At 40.0% G+C, this 14,823-nt stretch overlaps 1 protein-coding gene across 1 annotated transcript in view; it reads left to right on the forward strand.

Annotated features, from left to right (window-relative positions):
* The window catches only part of TMEM47 (transmembrane protein 47), an 18,927-nt gene extending 14,110 nt beyond the window's left edge, over positions 1 to 4,817 (forward strand). The window contains exons 3-4 of the mRNA XM_009283122.1: positions 846 to 2,352; positions 2,553 to 4,817. Coding sequence (XP_009281397.1) covers positions 846 to 1,024 — 179 coding nt within the window. The 3' untranslated portion in view covers positions 1,025 to 2,352; positions 2,553 to 4,817. The remainder of the gene's footprint in view (positions 1 to 845; positions 2,353 to 2,552) is intronic.
* Positions 4,818 to 14,823: the final 10,006 nt, after the last annotated feature.

Raw genomic sequence — 14,823 nt, forward strand, 5'->3', positions numbered from 1 at the left:
TCTTTTTTTTTTTTTTTTTTTTTTGATGTAGCATAATAATTAACAGGTTTGCTGAATTCCAGTGCAGACATGTGGATCAGGCTGCAGGAGATCTGGTGCCCTCAGAGACAGTGCTGTAGAAAGTAATGATTTTTAAGCTTTTTACTGCCTTGGATTTGATCTGTTTTATTAGCGTTTTTTCATCATGAAGCATTTCTGACCGACCCCCTAAATTCGTAATACAAGGCAATGTTTTGCCAGTTGGAAGTTTAGTGACTGATCAAACTTTATGGATTCCTTGGTATTCTGTGTAACAATATCATTAATTCTGATTACAGTACACAGTAATGCATATGAAATATGTAATTCAGTGAGTCTCTACTGAACATAAATATGTATCACCTACTACAATGAATTATTTCTACGCTAAGTAAATGATTTGATTTTGAGCTATGGTTCTTAATACTAGTTTATTCTTGCTTCTCATTTTGACTTATTGATAATGGCTATAGAACAAGTGATCTTAGTTTTGTTATTATGGAAGGAATAATGACTGCAAACTAAAATACAAAGGAGAGACAGAAAAGAATTGGGAAAAGATTGCTTTCACTGTTTATTTCTGGACATCTGAAGGATCATCGTTACACCATAGCAATAACACTTGTTCATCAACAAGGGAATACGGAAGAACTGCTCTGTTCTCTGTGGATGAAATGAAGGTGATATTTTTTCAAAAAGAGCAGTACTTACAAGCTAAAAATGCAGCAAGAGCATTTTAAATGTGAATTTCAGTTATGTGATGTTTTCCTTGTTTTATGGAAATGAATTAAGGCTGCTTCTGACATTCGGGTTTTTTTCTCTTTCAGTTGTTCTTCAGGTGTGCAGCTTAGTCCTTTACCCAATCAAGTTCATCGAAACGGTCAGCTTGAAAATATACCATGAGTTCAACTGGGGCTATGGCCTGGCTTGGGGTGCAACTATATTTTCATTTGGGGGTGCCATTCTTTATTGCCTGAACCCTAAGAACTATGAAGACTATTACTAGAATCATTTAATGAAAAGAAAAATAACAAAAGGATTACCCCATCTTTTCTAGCTCACAGTTTTTTTAGAACACTTGTGGAGCACCAAACAGTCTGCTCTGTTGATAAAATAGCCTTTGCCTTTTGGGTGTGAACACTATAACTAGCTTTTACAACCATTTAAAAGAACTGCAAACACTAGGATTGCTGATCTTACGTAGGCAGATGCTGCAAGCTGCTGATACATAAGCTTCATTTTTCCTGACAACAAGCAAAAGGATCTACGTGACAGCGATCATTGTGAGAAAACTAGTTGGAATGAGAATGCAACGCCAGCATCTGCTATTGCCTTCAGGGGAGCAGCTGGTATAGGCTCCATTTAGAAGTTTCCCTGTATCATAGAGGATTCAAATGTCTGATAAGCAGGCAATGGCATCTTGTACAATAGGCTGTGTTGGCCCCTTGTTACTTGCTCAAAAAAGCTCTTAAGGAATTAGTTGCAAGTGACTGTGTTGAGGGCAGCGACTGTAACTGGTTAATGACTTGTCTAATATCTGCATTCAACAGTCTTCTGGGAGAATAATAATAAAAAAAAAACCAAGCCACCAACCACACAGGATCTCATGAATTGGTAAATGACATCACCGTGCCAGCTGTAGCAGATTGTTGAAGGAAGTCCAAACCCGGAGACATGTGCTTCTGACTGTGTAGTTGGAAGCTGTCTCAGCTCTGAGTATTTTGCTGGGAGGGTGGAGATAAGGGGGAGTAGAAAACGACCTCATCTGTCCCCGAGGCATCTAAAATGCATGAAAGAATTGCAGTTGTCCTAAGTACCCATTTAACTTCCGAACATCGTCATGAAAAGAGTGCATATGGAACAAGTTCAGTTATATTTTTGAAAGGTATTTGTTAGTATAAATGAATATATATAATACAAATATAAATGCAGAGGGAGAGAGACGATTCATCTTAAAACTGTAATACGAGCTGTGATGCAGTGGTTAAAATACTAACTTTGTACGCATTCTTGCGAGTCTTGGATTGATACCCCAATTTTGGTTGGTGTTACAAAATAAACATAAAATGGTTTGTCTTCTGTGTATGCCCTTGTACAGACTCTGTGTTACGGGAAATGCTTAAAAGTTCACATGAATTTAAAGAAGAACTGGACAAAATAACTACTTGCTATTCCATGTGTAATCTAGTACTTATTAAAAAATGTTTTCTAAGGCTGTTGCAAAGACAAAACTGCCATTTTTTTAAAATCTAGTTAGGTTGTGAGTGTCTCTGATCATCAAGAATACAGCTGAGACCCCATCGTGTCAATATTAAAACATTAGCACTTCAGGAGGTAATCAAGTAGAACTGGACAAAATAACTACTTGCTATTCCATGTGTAATCTAGTACTTATTAAAAAATGTTTTCTAAGGCTGTTGCAAAGACAAAACTGCCATTTTTTTAAAATCTAGTTAGGTTGTGAGTGTCTCTGATCATCAAGAATACAGCTGAGACCCCATCGTGTCAATATTAAAACATTAGCACTTCAGGAGGTAATCTCTTGTTTTTAAAAGCTGAGTTTATAATGGACTGGCTGATGATTATGTATGTCTAATTACTCCTTGCTTAGTATGTTTCCCACTTAAAACATCCAGAGACTGTACACATGAAATGAAACCCAAGATAAAATAGGGAGAACTTTCACATGAATTTAATCCGCATCACTTTTATTTTTGTTTACGATTTGCTTATTTGGATATTTTCAATTAATTATGAACATATTTTTATACAATTCTAATCTTTAGAAATAACTATTTTTTTTAATGGAGAAATTTAAAATATATTCTGCGTGGACCTCTGCAAAAGCAGATATGCTGGGGCTGCGCATCCACCTCTACACAAATGGTTTTGCTGGTTCCACGGAAAAGACTGCTGAATTACTCGCTGTTAGGACTGCATCTACAGTGCTAATGCTTGTGCCACCGTTGGCAGGGTGCAGAGGTTCTGCAATGGCCGTGGGACCACAGGGCTGCCTTTAGGTGATTGTTGTGAAAGTACTGCTGACGTACGGAGATGGTTTCCAAAACTCTGGGGCTCTCTGGAGTTAAATCTTTACTACCATGGCAGCATTCATATCGGCAGTCTTTCCAGGATCAGTGGTGATTAATTAGATGAGACGGAGCAAAATGATAGCTTGACTTGGAAGGGATTTTATGGCAATGCCTGGAGAACAAAAAGGATGGGAGGAAAAATTATGTCCACTTGTTTCACAGGTGCCAGAGAGCGTTTGTAACTCTGCTTTTTTTCCTGAGACTGACTTAAGGCGGATATTCAGTATATAGTTAATTCTGTATCTTTCTGAACAGCTGTGTAGTTCTGCTTTTATTTAACAGCATGGAGAACATTGTAGTTTGGCATGGGAATTAGGTTAACGTAGAGAAGCCCACTGTGATAAGATTTCTGTACCATTCTAGGAGGACGGTGTTTTGGTGCTGCCATTGCACGGCGCTTCGCCTATGCTGACGAGAAGGTACAGTGCTGAACCCATATCGTATCTACTGATTTATCAAGTAACTTTTCTTTATGTAGAGTTTGAGCAAAAACAACTGTCAGGCGTAAGGCATATGCAAATTAATGGCATGCGCTCTGAAAGTCACCCGGCTCTTAATATGAAAGACATTCAGGCAAAAAAATCTACAAACGTGAATGCCTGAAGACAAGGTTCTTCATTCATATTTGAGTCAGAGATCTGATTTTCAGTCTCAACACCTGCTTTTTCCTCTTGAAGATAATGCAATCTATTGGGACACACCTCAAACTCCTCAGGTCCTTTGCGTTTGGGCATCTAATATGGGTTTAGGTACCTACCTTTAGCTTATGTTGCTACTGCCATTTCTTTTTTCCCCCTTTACCGTTGCCAGTTTTGGCAAGCATTCTGTTTCTCAGCACTGAACTAAAAGTAAATACAACATTACGCTGATTTTTTTTTTTTTTCTAGCCACAGAAAGGATACACATCTGTGTCTTGAGTGTACGTACGACAAATTAATCATTTTGTATGTTGTGCTTATGTCATGCCACCATTATTTCAGTTGTTTGGCTTTCTCTCACTGGCAGGATGATTCTCTCACACAACAAATCCATTGTTTTTCTTCCAAATACATATGAATAAATATATATATAGCAAACTTGCAAGCAGGGCTAGTTATTTGTATTTTTTAAGCTTAAAGTATACCGTCCGGTGCTGACAAGTACCTAGCACCTCTTCTGGATTTCTTGCACAACTTCGTTTAGCTTTTGTAAATTTTAAAAACAAATATAGAGAGACCTATGTGGTTTGAAATAAAATGATATATATGGATTAGCATGTAACTGTATATTATTAAACATGCAATGAACTGACTGGTAAGTGAAGTCTAATCTTATGGCTAGCAATGTAATTTATTCAGACTGTATTTTTGTACAGAGCAGTGCACACTAACCTATTGCCTCTGTGTCCTCTATAATGCCTAAAACTGTGCCTAGAAATTTCATTTCTGTCTTTAAAGGAAAAAAAAAAAGACAACTAAATGCTTCATGTTGTTGATGGTTTTTCTGATGTTGTTCTTTATTTATTTTTGAGAAGTGTATGGTATGTTTGTTAAATGAATCCATCAAAATATGGTTCGTTTTAAATGGTCATTGTTAGCAGGGAAAGACACGTTTTTTTATCAAGACTTCTGAGTTTGCAGTTTTAATATTTTTGCATTTCACGATTTTTGTAGCTTACATAAAGTTATATGTGAAAAAGTAACTGAAATAAAAAAAAAATTGTTACACTAACCAAATGTGCCTGTTTTGCTACAAGTGGAATATATATGTACGCAGCTGAAACTGGCCTGCTTTTCTGTTGGGCAGGCTGAGAAGGAACAGTCTGCTTAGGCTAATGAATATGCCTGGTATTCAGTTACCGTACTAAAGGAGTCTTATCAAAATATGCAGCGGGGGGGAGAGAGAGAGGGAGAGATGCAGGATCTTGCTGATGTAACCCCTCCATCTCACCTGGCCATAGAATAAATAGCACAGGGTAGGCGTCTGGGTGCCACACAGCCCATAATGCCTTTATAAAAACGCAATTATTGTAACATCAGAAAACCAAATTGCTTTTAATGTGGTAAATAACAAGGCCATGTGTTGAAATGGGAATCTACTGAGCACCTTGTTCCAGTAGGGAAATTTATTCATTATATAAACATTTCTTTTTCACATTTCCAATAATGAATACTTTTTTCCATTTTGATTCTGAAAGCCAGGTTACATTTCACCCTGAAAAAAACCAGATACTGTTTTTGAACCTGAAACGTGGTGTTGCAAAAATGGAAAAGCATGTTTGAAACACTGAAGATGTGATACTGTGTTGTTTCTTCCGTTTGATAATGTACTGTCATCCTCTGCATCGCTGGGTACCTCTCATGTGAGCAGGCAGCAGCGTGAAGAAAAGGCTGCCAGCAGAAAGCGATAGGAGAATTGAGGGCAGAAGGCTTGGCTTCAGCGGATTATTGCAATGAGCGAGTACAGGCACAAGGGTGGGGTGCACAGAGTGGAAATCAAGTAATGGAAAAGGAATTCGGAGCAGGGGGTGAGTATGATGGGCGGCGGGGGGAAGGATGGAGGATGTCTGAAGATTTGTTTTCTTTTGAACTGCAAGTACAATGAGGGAGGAGGTTCATAGGGCGGTATGAACCCACAGCCCCTGGGGAGTGAGGGAGCAAGCCAGAGGTGATGGAGGCGTATTTCTTGAAATCTGCATTAAAATTCTGGTTGTAGTGGGTGTGGCTTTAGGGGGCACATTGCCCAAGGGTTTGACCTGTGCTTAATGCCCAAGTTTTAGGTCATCTGTGTGCCTACATGTTGGCATAAGGTCAGAGGGGCCCACTGGCTTACCAAGGGAAGAAATTAAGCGTAGGGTGAGGGTGCCTTACTCAAACCTTGTCTGTCCAAACATGCTGAATGATAGGAGCGCTGGCCTGGCATGAGCTGGCATGCCCTCGGTGTACCAAAGATATCCCAGCAGATTTGACAGTCTTGAGCGGCATCTCACAACGTGTCTGGTATCCACCATAAAAGTAGGCCTGCACTCTGCTGCTGAACCAGATGAAGTGTGGCTGGATGTATGCCATGTTGTGAACAAGAGAAAATGTGTGGAAGATGGTGTACGAGCCCAAGTTTGTTCCTACCAAAATGCAGTTTGAACATGAGCAAGCCACAGGGCATTTGGTGGAAACAAATGGTTTGAGGTCTGCAAGCGATGCTGAAAACTCCAGCGTACAAACTCGGTCAAACGTAGCCAAAGCAAAACTCTTTGGGACTTTACAAAATTTTCTTTTAAGTTGATACTGTGTTGTTTTGTCTGTGGACAGGAAGTTGTAATGCTTGCTTGTTTCTGTACCTTGAAGGAGTACTTCCCAAGTCAATGTTTTTTTGTGTGAAATGCATAGGTGCAGTGGGATTTTGGAGATGCAGAAGATTTTTCTGCTGTGTTAGTGACTTCCTGGCACTCTCTTGATGGAAAGCAGTACTCTTGGGCTTTTCCAACAGGCAGTAGCTTCGAAGAGGACTTTAAATCTTCCAGGTATCCAAAAAAGCCAAGTGTTTGTCTGGAATTTGATGCGACAAGCATTGCAACCTACAGGAAGGCTGAGATTTGTGATTTTTCTTTTGTTCAGTTAATACTTACACCAAGTTTTTTGATTTGTGAGGAGAAACACTGGATGCAGGCAACCAGGTGGAAAACAGTAGTTCAGTGTCTCATTAAGAGCATGGTTTGTACACAGTTCCCCCACAATAAACCAAATGGGTCTGCAATCCAGTAGGCTGTTGCCTATGCTTAGAGTGACTGCTTTCATTGGTATATAGAAACTCATAATTTCTATGAGGAAAGTATGAATTGTTAGTGAGTGAAATACAGGCATTCAACTAAGTTTTGAATTGTAATAGCAAAACCACAAAAGGTATGTTCAACGGTATCTGCTATTGCTTGTTTTACTTCTGCTGCCTTCCTTTCTCGGTCCATTTTCTTTTGCTTTTTCAGACCCGTGATATCATACTATTGAACTATAAGATTTGATACATAAATGAATGAATATGTTAGGCCTGCCACTGCAAGAGAGTATCTAAATGCACACAGCTAGATAGCAAGTGTTCATGGCGGACAGGAGCCAGGGGCATGTTATCGCTGATGACGGGTTCATCTTGATGGAAGCAGCGTATCCTAGGACAGATGAATGGTGACTTCTGTGTTTCAGGAATGGTATCTGAGTTGGATTCGGTTCCCGACTGCATTGCAAATCCTCTGCCTTACAGCCTCCTCCCCCTCACCTATGAGAGGGAAGGTAATAATTCGGCACCTTTCTGTCAAAGATGCTGAAGAGTGATATGGCTGAAACACCTGAAGTGTGAGTATTGGGACAGGCAGCAGAACTGTTTCATGTATCTGATCGTGGTTACTGTAGTGGTACCATGTATGTTACATCACACTGAAGAGGTTGTACAACAGGGCAGCAGGGAGAGGAGTTGTCTGTTTACCTTTTGCGCTCTGGATGGGATCTAATCCTCTTCTGAAAGGACGCTGCCCTTCCCTGGGGCCGACCAGGCACGCTTGATGTGGATAAGGTTTTGGAGTTCAGGGTAAAACAAACAAACAGAGAGCGAGAGCAGGAGTGGTAAACAGGGAGCCCATTGTCCCACATCAAGGTGAGAGACACCTGGGAGACGTAAGTGACCTTCCCGTCTGCAGAAGAAACAGACCCAGAGCCAAGCTTCAAGGGTGACAAATACTACAAGACTCCTGAAAGGTCTGTAGAGTTAGTTTCAACTCCCTGAGAGGTGCTGGACTGCAAAGCAGGCTTGGAGACTTTTGGCAGCTCAAGCCCTGAACACATTCCCACCGAATGTAAGCTTCCTGTGATGTGTTTTTCCTTGGAGGTGCCTTTGGTCACTAGGTACTTTCTGAGCATCTCTGTGTGCTGTACTTTGTACCGTAACTAAAACCCTGTCCTGAAGGGAGATGTGGCCCACTGTGCAATGAAACTTAAACTGGGCAGGACATGGTGGGATTTGGGATGGTACTCAGTCCTGCCACAGTTCAAGATTAGATGCAAACAGCTACGTCTCTTGGTGAATATGAGACTAACTGAGGTAAATCGTGACGGTACAGCAGCGTACAAAAGAATTTCTGCAGTAGCAGACAAGCCTTGGTATCTAACAATGATGAATGGATTCATAAATGCCGCCTTAAATAAGAGGAATATTTTCTGAGTGACTCAGAGCTGCTGTGGGCCTAAATACTTACCTTTGTCTGCAGGTTGCTGTTCTAAGAGCTATCGCAGGAGGCAGAATCGGAGCCATTACCTTAAATTCTTTTCATTGAGAACAAGTCATGTTTTTTTCAGAAAATTTTATAATATTAGAATTATTTAAAATACTTAAACGTATTCAGGTTGTGAAACTTCAACTCTTTTAAAATAATTCTTAGCTGCTACATCTGTTTTAGGTTTTGGTTTCTTTTTTTCCCTTTCAACTGCTTATCTATTTTTCTCATCAATACGAAAAAGAAAGCTAAAATTTTTGAGCCATGTGGAAGTTAAGAGAATAGGAAAGCAAGGCTGAACATTATACTTATCTTGGAATACCAGGACTGGGAGGGACTAATTTCAGCTCTATCAGCCGATAGCTCAGTAATGAAAATGTCTGAGAAAAAGTGAAATGAATAGCAACTGAGAAATATGGCCCCTTTTTCCTACACACACAAACTTTGTTTCTATCTGTTCCCATTTCTTCCCTTGATGCTACAAGAAAAGAAACATTTATTTCAGGATTTGTGCTGGTTATCATCTTTTGAAGTAAGTATGCCTGCTGTAAAGCTGTATAACAAAATACTTGTTAAACTAATATCAAGAATTTCTAATGGAAATGTTTGGAATACCTAATTTCCAAGGTCTAATTTGAAGCAACTTAAATTATTACATCAATAAAATTTGCTTGAGGGGAAGCCAAAAGGGATTCATGTAATGAAATAAGAAGCCCTAGCTGGAGAAAATTATTTTCACTGCAGAACATCTGAAAAGCTTTGCAGCTGTTGGATTAAAAGAAAAACTACTGAATTATTCTGAATTTTTTAACACATGGACGTTTTAACATAAAAGATCATGCAACTTGCAAAAGGAACAGGCAAAGGGAAGCTGAGAAGCGCAAGTGTGAACAGATTGCACTCCATTTGTTTGAAAACAACCCTTACCTGACTGAAGTGCAATGCCATTATACTCCCTACCAAACATCTTGTAATTCTAACACGCTTATTTTTATGGCTGTTTTTAAAGCTGTAAGAGTGTGACAACATGGTGGTTTAGGCCTCAGGTTTTAAAATGCTGGTTCTCTTGGGAACCGAAGGTGCAAATCCAAACTACACTCAGGCAAAGTGCATTTGATGCTATTTGCAGCTTGCGATTCTTGAGTCTCTTGGACAAAAGCTAACCCCCCAAGATTTTGACTGTTCTGTGTCTCTACAAAAGAAGTCTTTGCAGACTTTGAAGACGTGGCAAGGGGGAGCTGGGAAGGAGCCATTTCAATTTTCTCACAAATTCTCCCTCTCTCTCTGCAGTTATACTCAGGCCTGCGCGTGTCTGTGGGCACCGACTTTCCAAATCAGAGTGTGCAGTCCGGCACCGCTGCTACTGAAAGGCTTTGGTCAGCTGCTCTCACGCTGTCAAAGCAACTGTGGACTAAGAAGTATCTGATTTTTTCCCTACTTGAGTCTGTCAAGGTTTCTGTGCATAAAATGTGAATAAGTAAAGGTGTAACCAGCTATCCTGGTGGTGGCTGACCAAGCCCCAACCTCTTTAAAAAATGTAGAAATTGTCACTAAGTGAGCAGTGCTCTGGTGCGCATGTGTGTCTGTAAAAAATGACCTACAGTCACACACTGAAGATGATGAAGCTTTTTGCGCAGGCAAAATCTTCTCAGGAAATAAAATATATTATAATGTTGGCAGGGAAGGATATGTAACTCTCATATCCTAGACTTACTCTATATAGAGAGAAATGGAATACCGTCAAAAACTCATACATGCTTTCAACGTATAAACTTAAAAAAATCAGAATATATGTCAATGGAGAGTATAGGGGCACCATTCTAGGATGCTGTTCACACTACTACTTTTTAGCAGAGCTTAACAGAAGACAAAGTAGATGGCCATCTTAGTAAGAAATTAAGCACGGGGAGAAAAAAATGAGAACCTCACAAAAAACTAGCAAGCTGAAAGTTTCATTACTCATGGGCTACACATCTCCACAAAAACTGGCAATTGGAGAAGAATGTTTTTTCAAATTTGTATTTCAGTGAGGAAGTTTTCTTGCTCATCAGGTAAAGTTTAAAGCTAACACTGCTTTGCAAAACTTATTTTCCAAGAGATCTGAATAGATACAGGTTAATTATTGCTTACAGTAAAGCTCTTCACACCTCTGATTCAATTTTGTGGGTCTCCAGTAGCTGAAGCTGCTGAGAATAGTTACACTAGTTCTTTTAAAGATCCCATTTTTAGTATTGCAGCAAAAGTTTACAAAAAAGTCAGATCAGCAGCCTCTGCCTCCCAATGCAGTCACATATCTGCGGAATTCAAAGCATGGTTCTCTGGAAGCTGCTAATTGCCTGTCAATCATCTGGCACGCTAGCAGTTCACACATTTTTGCTATCGACCTAGCAGATTAATAGTATAACCCAAACAAAGGAACAAAGGCTAAACTGTTCAATTGGGAAGGGTAATGTGTGGTCTTTTCAGGCCAAGATTAACAGAGAAACAGAAAAATGGTGTTCTTTGTAAAACTAAAGCTGCAGTGACCTTAACTCTGGCAAACAGACTGAATGAGTTCAGCACTATTTGCCAGCAAAACCTGAAACAGCAGTGCTTTGGAAAAAAAAGAAAAAAAAAGAAAAATCCCAAACCTTATATTGAAAAATCTTTCCAAGCAAAATGAAGTAAAATTAAAATTAATTTCGTTTCAATTTAGGAGTCAGCAGCATAGCTAAAATTATTCACAAAGCAATGCTAAAAACTGTTGACCATTATGCCACAGCCTTACGCTGAATGTATTTTTTGTATCTGTGTGAATCTATTTTCAGGACAATACAGCACTGTTTAAAAAAGAGTGTTTAAATTTTCCTCCGGTATCTTTGGGACTTGTATTCTTGGATTGAGGTCAATCAGAATAAGGGTACTATTATTACTGAAATTAATATTTTTGTAGTTACTTGTATATTCATCATAGCTAGGAATTCCAACTGAGACTAGGACTCCAGTGTGCTCGCACCGAGCCAACACCAAAGGTGAGCCCCTTTATGGGGCTGCAGGATATTCTCCTCATGGCAGCTGTTGCCAGTTCCAAATAATATCTGCTTTCCAGGCCAGATGAATCAGAATGAAAATTGCCAGTCCCTCTGTACTGTGGAGTTTCCAGTCAAAGCTTCATAATGAAGATTGCAGTGAGATTTGCTCTCTAAGTAGAGCAGTGTTGGATGAAGAGAAAAGGGTGACTTGTGTGTGGATTGACTGCTCCAAAAAGCATTTTAACTACCTTTATTGACATTTACTTGGTATTAATTAGTTAACATCCAGAGACAAAAATTGCTTCCAGGCTAAAAGAGAAAATATACAAAATGGGCCTCTGGTCTTCCTTGATTTAGGGACATGGTTTAGTGGGCATGGTGGTGTTGGGTTGACGGTTGGACTCGATGATCTTAGAGGTCTTTTCCAACCTCAATGATTCTATGATTCTATGATTCTATGATTTCTTGCGGCAGATTTTGTTTCCAAGGGTGTAATGACATAGTTCTCCCTTTACCTCTAGCTTCTTGTTTCTGCTCACCATACCCATGTCCACAACCTCAGTTGTTCTAATAAAATATTTTTCCAGGACTGCATGACAAATCTGAGTCACGGAAGTGATCCACTACACAATGAAGTGGTTGCGAAGTAAGTAGTCTCAGCCCAGACCATTTCAGCAACAGACCAGCAGGGGTGAGAACCAGCAAGCGGGCAGGGGAGAACTGGCACCACCTGCATTGCTGCAGCCCATGCATCGTATCATCACACCCTCAGTCTCTGTATTGCAACCCCTTACTGAAGAGAGCAGATATTCTCTTCGTGGCAGCTGTTGCCAGTCCCAAATAATATCTGCTTTCCAGGCCAGATGAATCAGAAGCCCCGGAAAATGTTAAAAAGCAAAAATCAGAGAGCATAAAGCAAGAATCAGCTATTCTGATATAGTCTGACCTCCTAACAGGCCCAGGAGGCTCCCCTAATAATTTCTGCAGCAATTGCTTAAATTCCGTTTGAGCATTACCTCCAGCCTCTGCATTGCTCCCAGTGGCTTTGGCTCAACCTTGCAACATCTTTCTTGCTTGTAGTCTCATGATCAGCTTAAATCTTCATTTGCTCTCAAAGGGTCAGTTCCCATCAAGCAGTGGCCACGTGTTCAGTCACCTTCTAGTGTGCCCATATTTTTGCATCTGTGCTGTGCACTCAGGATGTTGCAGCACCTAATCTCAGAGAGGATGAAACCCACAGTCACTAGATTTCAGCAGGGCTCCTGTTTAGGATGAGTCAAGGCCTGAAGTCAGTGTGAAAACACATCCCTAGTGTCTTAAAGATTTGAGCTTTGTCACAGCTAAACGAAAGAAGGACCAGGAGCGGCAGCGTACAGCTGGGTGAGGAGCCCAGTATTTTGCAGGTAGTTCCCTCAGGTGAAATGTTTGCATCCCCGGGAGGGCAACTGGCTGAAACACAACCCTCGCAAGCAGCAGCATTGGGAGTTTGTAAGATGCCTGCAGATATTTCAACTTGTGGCGGGAATGGCTGCGAGCCGCGCGTTTGGAGACCTGAGGTGACTGTCTTAACTGTCTGCAGGCTACCGCATACACTCCCGAAAGTGTCACATACTTCATATGGAAACCTGTCATTTTCTTTACTGATATCCTATTGCATTAGTGACCTCCACAAACTGTACAGTGGATGAAAATGTGAAAACTAGCTTATCTTTCAAAATAATTAATTAGTAATTCTTGTGACTAAATGTTTGTCTGAAGAGCACAAGTCAGATAGCCATCCTGAATGTTTGGCTTTGAAATTTCAAGATAATTTAAATTATCCGTGTGACTCATAGTGCTGCCATTTTCACTCCCTGATTCAATGCACATAATTCATAGAAAGGCATTTCTAAAATGCAGCCCTAAGGTTGGATTCAAGTTTTGTTTTCTGTGAATATTCTGTAATATTAATTTGAAAATTTTCATTGCTAGAGATATTCAATTCAGTAAACTCATTCATTGGCCTATAAATTCGTGATGAGTTATAAGATATCCACATTCTTTAATGAAGAATGCAATTAACACTATTTCATCATATAGTCATAAAAAAATAGGGAACTTTCACCTGGAATCAGAGCCAGGATACTTTCAATTGCAGTCAAAGAAACTAAAGTAAGGGCATATATTAAATGCAGGTAGAAGAATATTTCAGACCTTGGAAAATCAATTGCGAAGTAATGAACATTGATGAACATATAAAACTTGCAGAAAGTCTCATTTATTCATTGTGAGCTTCAATAAAGGGCATCTCATTTGTCTGCTACAGAGCTGGAGCAGGATGGATTACACTACATAGTGAATATTTTGCTTTGCTTTTTATTGATCTGAGGGGGAAATACAGATTGTACTGTAGAGTATGATCTGGATTCAAAGCCACTAAAGTAAATGGAAAGATTTCTTTTGACTACGGGGGCTTTAGAGCAGCTTACATCTGTGAAGTATACGTTGCACAATCAATGTAAATTGGTTACACAGTCCTGGACCAAAGCGAAGAATGTTTTCTGTCTGGCCCAAATGAACCATAGCTACTTCCTAGCCTTTTCTTCTATGAACCTAATGGCATAGAACAAACCTACAATCTTTAATTTAACAGATCATCTCAGACAGGAGGGGTTACATCCAGTCTGTGTGTGCCTATAGAGGCATGTGCATGCGTATATCCTCCCACCTTGACTTTCAGGGCTGCCTATAGAATATGGGCTTAAAAAACTAAATTTTGGGTAGAAATGGTTAGATGCTAGATGGAATTTTTTTCCACCATCTTAGAATGACAATTCAGAGATATGGGCGTAACCCCCCAATTACTGTAACCTTAAATGCTAATCCAAATTGTACCCAATGGGTTGTGCCTTGGAGTAGTAGCATTCAGGGGTGTAGCTGAAGACAGAAACACCCTTTTTGGAAGATCAAGCACTGGATGGCAGGAAAGAGATGAGGGACATCAGAAGGGGTATCCTTTGTTCCTATGACTGGGTCTGGTTGGAACATCTCCAACAGGCAGAAATTTCCTCTTCTCAGCCTCCTCCATCAGTATTTGAAGAGTCTAAAGGTCGCTCTAAAACTGAAGGAAAACAGAGACCTCTCATGTCAAAGTATAGACAATGGGGAATGGGCGCTGACTCTGTGGAGACACTAATTTTAAACAGGTGTGTTCTATATCTTTTTGTTCCATTGATACTTTAAGGTAGATTTCTTTTTAAAAGAGAAAATTCAGAGTAGGTAACGTTTGGAAGAGCTGCTGAACTTCGCGTCCAGTTGCATCTGATTCTGACAGGCAGTATCTTGAATCAAAATTGCAGATTCTTCTTTGTAATACATGCAAAAAGACCATGAGGTAGCTCTTTTCCTCCTTCCCTCTTTTTCACTTGTGGTTTAACCCGGCAGGCAGGTAAACACCACACAGCTGTTTGACACACCCCCCCCCCTC

Source organism: Aptenodytes forsteri, unplaced genomic scaffold, assembly GCF_000699145.1.
Source record: "Aptenodytes forsteri isolate BGI_AS27 unplaced genomic scaffold, ASM69914v1 Scaffold2, whole genome shotgun sequence".
NCBI classification, from domain to species: domain Eukaryota; kingdom Metazoa; phylum Chordata; class Aves; order Sphenisciformes; family Spheniscidae; genus Aptenodytes; species Aptenodytes forsteri.